Below are 12,476 nucleotides of genomic sequence, written 5' to 3'. Positions count from 1 at the left end.
CTGGATGTCACACCTGGCATCATCAGACTCTCATTCTTTTCCTGAAGCTCAGGTCAGCAGCAGTCACTGTGAAAAGCAGGGGACCTGATGCTAGCAGGGAGCACCATGCTCTACACAATACCTGCCATCACAGCTGCTGGTTTTCCAGATTCCCGGCCAAGCTCAGTATCTGGGCTTGCTATGAAGACTCTAGAAATAACTCTGCCTTTAAGTAGACCGTTGTGGTATTTCCAGACCAAGTGATTAAGCTCCATGGGTGCCTTTTAAAAGACTTTCTTAAACATGTGCCTTGTTCTCTGCCAGAACCTTTAGCCAACATCAATGAGGTCAATGCTGTTTATTGGCTTGCTGTTGCAAGCTGCGCAGGGCCTACCCCAGCCCTTGTGCTTACTGTTGTTCTTTTCAGTTTTGTATGCTCTGGTTCTGTTAGATCATCTCTTTGACTCAATGTAGATTTTTCAATCCCTGCCTCTCTTGACTAAAGGAGATTCAAATTACAATGTGTTTGATCCCTGGGTTCTGTAGAAGATTTCTTGCTTACTGTATCCTTTGACCATAACAACTTCTCTCATATAGACCTCCTGTGTGACCTGATGTCAGGGAATATGGTTGCTGCCTGCACTAATCATCCTTTGCTCAAGCAAGTCTGGTTCAGCTTTTTGTTTTCTATTGGAAAGGAGACATCTCTTATTTGGTTTTCGCCAACAGTTTGTCATCCAACTCCTAGAATACCTTAGTTTACTTTCTTTGTGGAGATATGGAAGTCAACATTCCCTCTCCGGCAGAGATTTACTTATTGCTCAGGGTGACATCCACCAAGGCTATTGCAGTCAGTAGTCCTTCTGAACACCCGTCTTTCACTAATAAGGAAAGATGACCATGTTCATCCTCCACTGTCTTTGAATCTATCTCCTCCACCTGAAAAATGTAATCCGATCAAAGTGGAATCATCTCTGGTGTCACAGGAGAAGAACAATTACGAACAGTAAAAAGAACCTGTCCTTTTACAAAAACTCAAACTTGCATCTGACTCAAGAAATAATCCTCTGAAAGTCAAGAGGCTAATTCTCAGTTTACCAGCCAATCATGCGTTTCAGCCATCAGAATGTGGCATGGGAGGTGTGGAAGGTAAGCTCAATGCACAAGACGAGACTGCTTTGCTAATTTCTCCCATGTGACAAGATCTGAGGAGATTTTTTTAAAACACACATATTTTTTACATAACTTTTTTGTGTGTTTGCACAGCAGTTTTGGTTCCCATTCCACAACTGGTTATATCTTCAAAATGTGCGAACAGTTTTAGTCTTCCCTTCTGGTTGTCTCCTTTCCGTTAATCTAGCTATCCTTTCCTATTTCCTTCTCATCTTTTAAAAACTGTTGGCCACTTATCTCATGTATGAGATAATCTTTTAAAAGAGCACCATGTACTTAAGTGATATTCTGTATTTTATGAGCCCCTCTGGTAAGCTGAAAGGTGAGCTCAAGGGCTAGTTTCGTTTGAAGTAAGTGGAAAGAGGGTCTCAAAGATTGTACTGATAGGAGGGTTTCCGAACCCTGGGAAGTCTTTCATTTATTTTCAGGAATTTGTGCCTTTGTTCTTCCATTCTAGCAGGTCTATCTATTGTGACCCTAATCAGAACCAACACTGTCAATAGCTAGGTACCATCTGATTCTTCTGGTTTCCGAGTAAACCAGGTTGTGGTTTGATTAGATGAAGGGCCATCAAACTGGGACTCACAAGTCATGTGTAGCTCTTTCCATATGTTCAATATAACTTTCAGTTTCACCTATGTTTCAAGATGCTTAACGAATTAATTTTTCTTTTTGGCTAAGTAATATTCCACTGTGTTTATGTACTATATTTTATTTAAACATTCATGCATACACAGACACTTAATGCTTCCATGTTTATGCTATTTGTGAATAGTGTTGCTTTGAACATGAGTATGCATGTCTGTTTCTGTCTGATTCGTGGGCTATATATCAGTGTTTGTCAAAGTGGGTGATACGTCCCCTGGAAGGCACTGAAACAATCCAGAGGAGCTACAAAAACAGCTACCTTCACTTTATTCTGGACTGTAGTACAAAAATTTTCACTTTCCAGTTGAAGGAAGGTACTGAATACATTTTTTTTTTCCTGATACGGAAGCAGTAGGCCAAAGTTTGGGCCTATGATATATACCAAGCATATGATATATACCAAGAACTGGAATTAATGGGTCAAATGGCAGCTCTACCTCTTGTTTTTTTGAAGAACTGCTGGGTTGTTTTTTCACAACACTAGTACAATTTTATGTCTCCACAAGCAGTGGATGAGGTTCCAAATTATGTATTTTTTGAAATTTTTAATAGTATGAATATTAGTCTTCAAATAACCACTCAAAGAAAGTGACTTTATCACACGTGGTAGACCTCTCAAATTGAGGATGTAAATACTTTGAATACCTACAATACAGTAGAATACTGTATATACTCAGGTGTAAGCTGACCCGAATATCAGCCGAGGCACCTAATTTTACCACAAAGACTGCATTAAGATGTGCTGGGAAACTCGGCGTATACTCGAGCAGGGACAGTACCTGTCAGCAAAGCACAGATCACCTGTCTCCATCTTCATCCTGCTTCTTTTTAAATCTCAAACTGTAAGTGTGAACCCACCCATTATTTAGAAGGCAATGAACGCCCTTTCTCGTGTGTTCGCTTTCAGTTTCTATTTATTGTATGATGAATTGGAATCTGTCGGCGCCTGCTGTATAATTGGTAGTGGCTAAAAAAGGTACCCTGGCTGACAGGTAGTACCCTTCATTAACATTCTCTGTTGTCGCCCTGATTTCGTTGAGTCCATTAATGATGCATCAAGCTTCCTTTAAAGGCCCAGGAATTCGAGCGTCCTCCTGTCACAATGATAAGAGGTCCCGTCACAATGATAAGAGGTGTCAACACAAGGGCACATGTCCTGCAAGTTTATTCCTAAGCTAATTGCCTTTTTCTTCTTTCAATGTTTTTGACTTTCTTTCCGATCTATTTGATTTCACTTTGTGTGGGTTTATTTTTTACTATATTTCCCCCTCCAATTTTACTTCATTTTCAGAGCTTTTGTATTTCTATTCAAGAAAGGCTTTTTCATCTACCTTTTCCCTTCATATGGTTTCTGTTTGCTGTCTTGTCTAAAATATAGTCTCCTGAGAAAACCTTCAGTACCTTTCCAGCTACTCCCCTCTCTGTCTCTCAGCCTCTGCATTCCTCACACTTGGTCGACTGACCTCAGTCAGCCCCTGTCACGGCCTCCCAGCCGAGGGGAGGTGCTGTCCAACGTGTCACGTCTGTCTCTGTCTTGGGAAGACCATCTCCAAGCCAGGTTCTCTCTTCTCTTAGTGGCTTGAGGTCATTTTCTTCAAGATCTTTATTCTCATTATCTTTCCCTCCTTATACATTTCTGTTCAACCATCTTATGAAAAATCCAGATGCATGTTTTATTTTATGTTTTTCCTTTCATCTTGAGTCACAGTGCTTAAATTCTCCTCTTTCTTGGGGGTAGGAGTGGGGTACCCTATTAAATTCCAAGTCTATGAATGAGGAGTCATACCATGTTATTGCCTCCTCTACACCTTTCACTCCAGTGGTGATCATGCTTAATTTAGGACTTACTTATTGAATGTCATACACAGTTGAATAAGTCAACGATTCCATTAGGCCATTCATTTTAACCCTAGCATAGAAGGATCATTTGCTGTTCTGATAAAATCTATGGATTGCAATAGATTCAGAAATATAAATTGTGGGTCGTGGTCATTCATTCTAGGATAATTATTTAATCTAAATTGGATTAAAATGCTATTTGCTCACAGCTCCCTGTTTTGCAAACTTCTGATTTGCAGGGTGAATTTATTTAGTCTTTGTTGAAAAGTATTTAAAAGCTGTTCTTCTTCTAATTCTCATTTTTGAAAAGAAAATGTGTGTTAATACCCTTAGAGGAAAAGACTTAAGCCTTATCAAACTAAGAATTATAGTAATTTTTGTTTATATGTTCTTCCTAAGATGGTTTGAAGCTTTGTTTGGTAAATATATTACAGCCTCTTTTAGTAATAATTCATTTATAGTCAAACATTCTATGGGAGAGTCCATATTCTAGTTGTTTTTGTTAACTTAGGTACACACCCTTCAGTAAACATTATAAAGCACTCACATTTCTTTAAAAAAAGTTGTGATGGATATTATATCAGTCAGCTATTGCTGAATAACAAACAATTCCCAACATCTCAGAGGCATACGCATAAAAAAAAAAAAAGGAAGAGGAAGAAGAAGAAACCTCTTATTTCTCTCTAATGATTTCCAAATGGGTTGCAATGACTATATTTAGGCTGCAGGCTGTCTGCAGCCCAGCAAGAGTTGTTTTGCTCAACTTGTCTCATTTGGGGTCTATATTGAAGGGTCCATGGCCATCATGGTGATAACATGTGCAGCCCAATCATGCAAACCTCTGCCCACATCATGTCTACTAACAGCTAACACAAATCACACAGCCAAATTCACTGTCAAAGGGAAGGAAATATAATCTATCTACCAAGAAGCAAAAGCCAAAGAGACTCTGGATATAGACTACTATTTCAGGGGAAAGAAAAATTTAGACCAATAATTCTATACCACAGATACATATGTTAAGGTTACCAAAGCTCCACAGAATCTATAATTCATAATTAAAAATTTAAAAAAAAAGAACCACATAGGACTTCTCCTAATGGAAAGCTTCAGTTTGCGTTCTAATTTAACCTTTGTTTGAATACCTCCATGAATGAGCTAAACATGGTTTCCCTTTGAAGCACTTTATTCATTGGGGACTACTTTCATTGTTAGGCTATTCTTTCCATAAGCTGTCTTGTTGTGACCTCTGTTTTTAATGTGTGCTTCTATAACATCCTTCTGTAAAGAGTCCCTTTTACAAACTATGGGACTTAATAGTCCACCAGGTGAGAAGAAAGAAAGAATTTTAAATCAACCCTCATGTTATTCTTATAATATGCAATAAAAATTTTTGTTGTTGAAGATTCAGTGAATTACAATGGTAATGACAATTCCAACTATCATTTTCAAGAATATCATAATTTATGATTTTCATAGTTTTTCTCACATATAGATTCACAAAATAATCCTAAAATAGAGGGGTTATTACCATTGATCTTCATTTTCTAGGTTGGAACTCAGAGTCAGAAAGAATCACTTAATTGAGAATTAGAACTCAGTCCCAGCTTCCTTTCCCTAAATATACATTCTTTCCACAATGCTAAAGCTACCTCCTAATTACTGTCATTCTTAATGTTGGTAAAATTTTCGTGTATTTTCACAACTATAGTATTCGGAATTAATATTTGGAAGATTGATGTGTTAGGATAAGTTAACTAGAGAATCAAAACTAGGATACGCAAGGGAGTAAGAAATAATATATAAAGACGTAATGTTATATCAATAAGGCCTCCCAGCCCTGTCTCGCTCAAGATCATGGGTCCGATGTTAGCCAGGGCCTTCTTCAGATTCACGTAGCTGCAGGCCAATGAAGCAGAAGGTGGAAGTAGTGAGATCGATCACTTGTCAGTAGATACAGAGCCACATGGGCCCAAGATCAGTGGGAACATGACAGGGTGTGTGATACAAATACACCTCTCCCCTGCCCCACCCCCCAGGAAACTTCTCTTACATCATAGTATGGCTGGAGTATAGGTTTGTTTTGAGCAACAGTGGGACTTTAGCAAGGATGTGACTGTAGTCAGATCTTATAAGGCTATACAACTCAGGATACACTCTACAGTTATCCTGACTCATTAACATATGGAGGGTAAGATTGACAATACAAAATCAAGGATAATTACATCAAATCGCAAAATTAATGATAACTATAATATTGAGAATTATAACCTAACCAAACTGGCATATAACATTAACCATCACAACATATAATTTATTCCCAAGGATATATAAAAATAAAAGAAATAATATTTTAATTGAAAGCCTGTGTTTGTTTCTTAATTCATATATTCTGATTTCATAAATTCCTTATGACATATGGTTGTTCAAATCTAACTTTGACAGGCATGGATGATCCAGGTGTATAGAAGCATGTGTGCCCACATGTCTATAAAAATGCAGGTTAATAAAAAAAAAAATGCAGGTTAGTTGTATTTCCTAAGCCTTCAAAGATAACACAGTATAAAGACCATGTCCGTATAATACAGAGATAAATGTTACCTTCCAGAGATTTATAAAAACTGTCTTAGCTATTTACTAATACTTTGTATCTGCTCACACAAGTTCCTTTTATTCCTGCTTTTTAGGATTTGCTTCATGATGGAGAATGTAGCATTCTTATAGTCTCACCTGCACCAATCCCCTCTTTCAGCCCAGTTGGGCATACAGTGAGAGCTTCAAAAATAGGAGCTTCAGTTAAACATGGTATGATATGTGGTAGAAAAAGAAATAGAAATATGTACCATGATGTGGAAAAAAGGAGAGAAAGAGGGAGGGAAAGAGGGAGTGAAGGAGAGAGAATGAATTAGTAATGATAAATTTGATAAGACCCAAGTTTGCCCATATTTTAGAAGCAAAGCTTGAACATGAGCTTTAGGAGATTAAATGGCAATGCTCAGGTCTGACCTGGTCATATTCAAGTGTCTACGGAACTCATCCACCCATTATGTAATGGGCGTGTTTAAGGAGACATGTTTATGACATCTGAAATAGGGCCCTATACATGGATGTTAATAACAAGGCCTGTTAATTTCCAAAACCCTTTTGGAAGAGGCAGTCTGAGGATGCACGAAAGATTTTAATGTGAATATTTAAAATGCAGTCCATGCTTGGCCAGTTTCTTTTGACTATGCACCTGACTACAGTATTTTACTGGCAATGAAAAATGGCACGTCTTTTGACACAAGACTATTACTTCATCACAAATTTTAAGAAATGATTTCTTTGTATTTTAACCTTAATAGATGATGCTTATTTTTCACAGAAACATGATAAAAGTTACTAATTGTATATGTTTTCTTGAATTTTCCTTTCTAAATAAAACTATTCTATATTGCATTTGAAATTGCCTGAATGTCTAATGAATTTATCTGTACTGGAGCTGTTTTTAGAGAAGTCATTCCAACATACCACCTTTCATTTTCCTGTGATGTGTAGCCAATATCCCTTTAAAAATCTAAAATTCTTCTCTACCACATGTAGAGAAACTAACTTAATCCAAAATAAAGAATGTCATTGAACTTTAAAATCAGCCATAAGTAATGGGATATAACGTGATATAGCCCATATGTAGTTGTTTATTTATCTTGGAGTAAATGACTTTGAAATTTTATGATATGATGATGAAGATGGGCTCTAGATTAGTCAGAGCCCAAACGCTGGCTCTACTGCATTCATCAATCAAGTTATCGAAACTCTCAGTCTTGTCATTTGATAAATGAAGTTAATAATGGTTAGTACTTCCTAGGGGAATTGTGAAGTTGAAGTGGAATGTTGCATATAAACATGTTTAGCAGTTTTCAGTATATAGTGAGTATTCAATACAAGCTAACAATAATTATTATTTTTGTTATTTTATTGCTCCTTTTACTCCAAAAATGTATTTTGTTTTCTAAAGTACCAACTTAGTATACATTATAAGAGTTATTCAGGGTGGCTTTTTTCCCTCCCATTCATACTGAAGAAAATTCTTTTTGAAGATTTAGTAATTTCAAAGTGCCACTTTCTCCAAACCCTTCTGGTATCCCACTCTCTGCATCATAAATGTTTGTCACATGTACCTAAAGAAAAATACTTCGGATTTATTTCAATGATGGTGCAAAAGTCTTTTCACATACTGACTTATAAAATGCCCAGGATTTTAAAATGAAGTAAATTTGAATAAAATATCCACCCATGTAGTTCCATGCACAGCAGCCTCTTTGTGAAGGAAGAATATGTTTATCAGATGGTGAAGATTTTTCAAAGAGGAACCTGGTTTACACTCTCCCTCTTTTTTTTTAGTCAGGATACATAATCTGTCCCTTTTATAACTTGTTCTTATAAATTGAAAGGAACTTCAAAGCCAAACAACATTTTCAAGTGCTTTTGACCTGACTTCTTGGAATAGTCTGCCTAAAGAATGCTCTTTTGTTATCAGAGAGGCTTAGCATTTTTCTTTCAAGGGGAACCCATCATTTTTCTAAATAAACTCTACAGGTCCGTGCTCTCTTCTCTACTTGAACCACATTTTCTCCCTCCTACCATAGCAAAGCATTGTCAATGAAGTGATCTTATTTTTTCCCTTTGTTCTCCCTTTTTGATGTTCACTTGATAGCGGATGGTTTCTCGTTCTTTGGGAGCAAAGCCGTGTGATCCGAAGGACCCAGTTAAAGTTAGTATTCCACGCTACGTTCTCTGCGGACAAGGGAAGGACGAGCACTTCGAGTTTGAGGTCAAGGTACGTGTGTCTTCTTTACCTTCCTGGAGGAGTGGGTATTTCATACTACAGTATACAATGCTTTCTCTCTATTTTTGTAAAAAGAGACAAAGCTACATTTGAATACATTATTTTGTAAGATACACATCATACCCTTCTTAAAATACAGTATGGGAAACTCTGGACTGTAAGTCATGCTTTTGTTGCTGTTAGGGGCTGTTGAGTCCATTCCAACTCAGCGACCCTATGAACCAAAGACCGCCCAATTGTAGCCACTGTGTCAGTCCATCATCTTGAGTGCTGCCCTCTTTCCGGCCAACCCTTCCTCTTTACCTGGAGTCCTGGTGGTATAACGATTAGCCTTAGGCTGTGATCTGCATGGTTGGCAGTTCGAAACCACCAGCAGCTCCCGGGAGAAAGATTGGGCTTTCTACCGTCATAACCAGTTATAGTCTCAGAAACTCACAGGGGCTTGCTATGCGTCAGATTTGATTCAGTGACAGTGAGACTTCTTTAGCAAGTACTCTACCTTATCATGAGGAACTGGCCTCGGATAACATGTCCAAGGTACATCAGACTAAGCCTCACGCTCTTCGCTTTTGAGGACTAATCTGTACTTCTTCTTCCAAGTCGCAGTGTTGGTTCGTTTGGCAGTCCTCAGTCCTTTCAATATTCTTCACCAGCACCATAATTCAAATGCACCAATTCTTCTTTGGTCTTCCTGATTCAGCGTCCGACTTTGGCTTGCTTTGACGCCTTTGAAAATGCCGTGGCTCGGGCCAGGCGCACTTTGTCCTCAACGTGACTTCTTTTCTCTTCGATGCCTTAAAGGGCTTGGGCAGCAGATTTGCCCATCTAATCTGTCATTTGATCTCTCTTGTTCCTTCTTTTATTGTTTTGTTATTATTAAGTGGGAGTTAATACCTATATCATTCCATCGTCGGTCATCAAGCAGAATCATACAATTGCTACCACAGTTAGTTTACAAACATTCTTTTTCTTCCTAGACTCCTTGACATCATCTCCCTTTCACTCTCCCGTCCCCCTTTCCCCACTGTACCCCCCCAACTTTATTCTACTTGCTGTCCCTATAGATTCATCAATCCTGGGTCTCATCTACTGAAACACAGAAAAACATAGAACACAACTTCAAGAGGGCGACCTCCAATGATATAACACCTCTGAGATACACCCTAATGTGAACAAATAAAAACACAACAAAGCAAAAATACGGAAAATGTTGAATACCCTATTGGCTCTAGCATGCATCAGAGGGGGGATCAACTGACAAATCAGATTTATGCCCTTGTCACTTGATCTCTTGCTCGATAGCCTTAACTGTGGACCCACGCAAGTGAAATCGCTGACAACTTCAGCCTTTTCTCTCTTTATCATGTTACCACTGATGCAGTTGTGAGGATTTTTGCTTGCTTTGTGTGGTAATTCAGATTGGTGGCTGCAGTCATTGAGCTTCATCACCAAGTGTTTCAAGCCCTTCTCTCTTTCCGCATGCCCGGCTGTGTCTTCTGCACCTCACAGGTTGCTAATAAGCCTTCCTCCAATCCTGATGCCATAATCTTCTTCATTCCACAATTTTCTTCAGATACTCTAGCTTCTCTGATTATTTCCTCAGCGTACAAGTTGAATAAGTATAGTGAGAAGATACAACCCTGACTCAGCACTTCACCTAAGTTTAAACCATGGCACGATTCCTTTGTTCTATTCCCAAAACTGCCTCTTGATCCATGTACAGGTTCAACATGAGCACAATGAAATATTTGGGAATTCCTATTCTTATCAAGGCTATCTATATTAAACACATGTGGGGTTAATTGAAGGGTGGAGAGATAAATGGCTCCGTAAGCCTCGCCTTTCTAGTTCTCAGGTCTCTTGCTTTGTGATGGTTGGACCAGGGTCCAGCTGCCTTAGCCAGTTCCATGCTTCAGCTGGCAAGGCTCACTTCCTGCAAGTCATCCCTGAAGAGACGCCACATGGACCTACCCTGATGCAGCCCTGGGTGCCGGAGCAGCCGTTTGGAGACCCCTGCCAGTGCTGAGATGCTTACACATTCACTGATTCCATTTTTCTCCTGCAGTCGGCATTACTGCATGTGTTTTGTGAGATGGAGGAGGACTTTGTGGATTGGTGTCGGACATATGGGCTAATGTTGGACTTGTGGGCTTGGGCAGCAGTGGGTTGGGATGTTTTCTTGATGCACACTTACCCTTTATATAAAACTCTCTCTTATACATATGAGTTTCTGTGGGTTTGTTTCTCTAAAGTACCCAGACTAACACAATATCCCTTGTTCCATGTCTTCTTCTGAATCTGGCCTGAACTTTGGAAGCTCCCTATCAATGTAGTGCTGCAACCATTGTTGGATGATCTTCTGGAACATTTTATTGGCATCTGATATCAATAATATGGATCTTACCCAATTCGCCGGGCAGGTATCTTTCTACCTAGTTTACTGGCATATACAAATGAGTGTTTCTAGTCTTCATCAGCTTGTTGACACATTTCACTCAGTACTCCATCAAGTCCTGGAGCTTTGTTTTTTACTCTTGCTTTCAGTCAGTACAGCTTGAACCTCTTCCTTTGTTACCATGGGTTCTTGCTCATTTGCTGCCTCTTGAAATGGTTGAAAGTGGACTAATTTGTTTTGGTAGAGTGACGCTGTACATTCTTTGGTTGCTTCATGCATCATTTAATAGTTTGCTTTTGGAATATTTCAGTATTGCCACTCATGGCTTGAAATTTTTCTTGGAATCTTTTGACTTTGATTAGGAGCAGGTTTCAGGGTCTCTTCTGACATACACTTTGATCTTTTCGTTCTTCCCTCCCTTTTTAATCACCTTTTACTTTTGTCAGGGAAATGTGAGCCTTCCTACTCCCATAAGGATGCTGCCCTAGAGGGTCACTATGAATCATAGTTAACTTGATGGCACTGAGTTTGGTTTGGGGGCTTTCTCTCTTTCCTGTTTTCTTCATGTAGGATGTTCCTGATGCCATCCCACAGCCTGCCAGGTCTTCTGCCGTTACTGTTCATGCATCAAATCTTTTCTTGAGATCTTCATGAAATTCAAGTGGGTTGTACTCAAGGTCATATTTTGGCTCTCATGAACTTGTTTTCATTTTCTTCAGCTTCAACCTGAAGAAAATATTTTAGCAATTTATAGTCTGTTCCATAGTCATTCCTGACCTCATTTTAGTTGCTGACATTAAGCTGTTCCATCACGTCTTCCCACTGGTGGAGTCAGTTTGATTAATGTGTGTTTCTTCTGAAGAAGTCCATGTATATAGTCACTTTTTGTATTGTTGAAAGAAGTATTGTGATGAAATCAATGGACTTGCAAGTTTCTATCATATGAACTCCACCTTCATTTCTATCACCAAAACCATATTTTCCAATACTGTTCCCCCCCCCCCCAATTTTTGCCTTCCAATTACTGATAATTAACTATCAATTCATTTTGATTGCATATTTTGTCAATTTCAGACTGAAGTCATTGGTAAAATTCTTCAATTTTTCATCACTAACTTTAGTAATTGGTACATAAATTGGAATATTAGTTTTATTAACTGGATTTTCTTGTATGCTGATAGATAAAATCCTATCATAGACAGCATTGAACTTCAAGAGAGATCTTGAAATATCCTTAGTGATGATGAATGCAGTGCCACTTCTCTTGAATTTGTCATTCCCAGCATAGTCAGCCATATGATTTCCTGATTTGGAATGGCCAGTAGTGGTTCATTTCAGCTTTCTTATGCCTAAAGTATCAATCTTTATGTGTTCCCTTTCATTTTTTTAATTTTATCTATTTATTTATTTATTTGTTTTTTCCCTTTCATTTTTGATGCCTTCCAATTTAACTTGATTTATTATTTGTACATCCCAAGCTCGTTATTAGTTGATGTTTCTTATTTTAAGTCATATCCCATCTGCAAATGAAAGTCCTGCAAGTTTTGCTGCATCCATATCATTATGGTCTTTTCTTGACGAAGGCAGCACTTCTTTTTTTTTTTTTAAACATTT

At 38.4% G+C, this 12,476-nt stretch overlaps 1 protein-coding gene across 2 annotated transcripts in view; it reads left to right on the top strand.

Annotated features, from left to right (window-relative positions):
* Positions 1-12,476, top strand: part of KIF16B (kinesin family member 16B) — a 245,950-nt gene that overhangs the window by 151,956 nt on the left and 81,518 nt on the right. For both annotated transcript variants that reach the window (XM_004697819.4, XM_045295431.1), the window contains one exon: positions 8,336-8,458. In XM_004697819.4, the coding sequence (XP_004697876.1) occupies positions 8,336-8,458 (123 nt within the window). The remainder of the gene's footprint in view (positions 1-8,335; positions 8,459-12,476) is intronic.

This window comes from Echinops telfairi, unplaced genomic scaffold (genome assembly GCF_000313985.2).
Source record: "Echinops telfairi isolate 266 unplaced genomic scaffold, ASM31398v2 ScPeMD7_5592;HRSCAF=6446, whole genome shotgun sequence".
Lineage (NCBI taxonomy): Eukaryota > Metazoa > Chordata > Mammalia > Afrosoricida > Tenrecidae > Echinops > Echinops telfairi.
The sequence above is the reverse complement of the archived record's forward strand: the minus strand, read 5'-3'. Positions and strand labels throughout refer to the sequence as shown.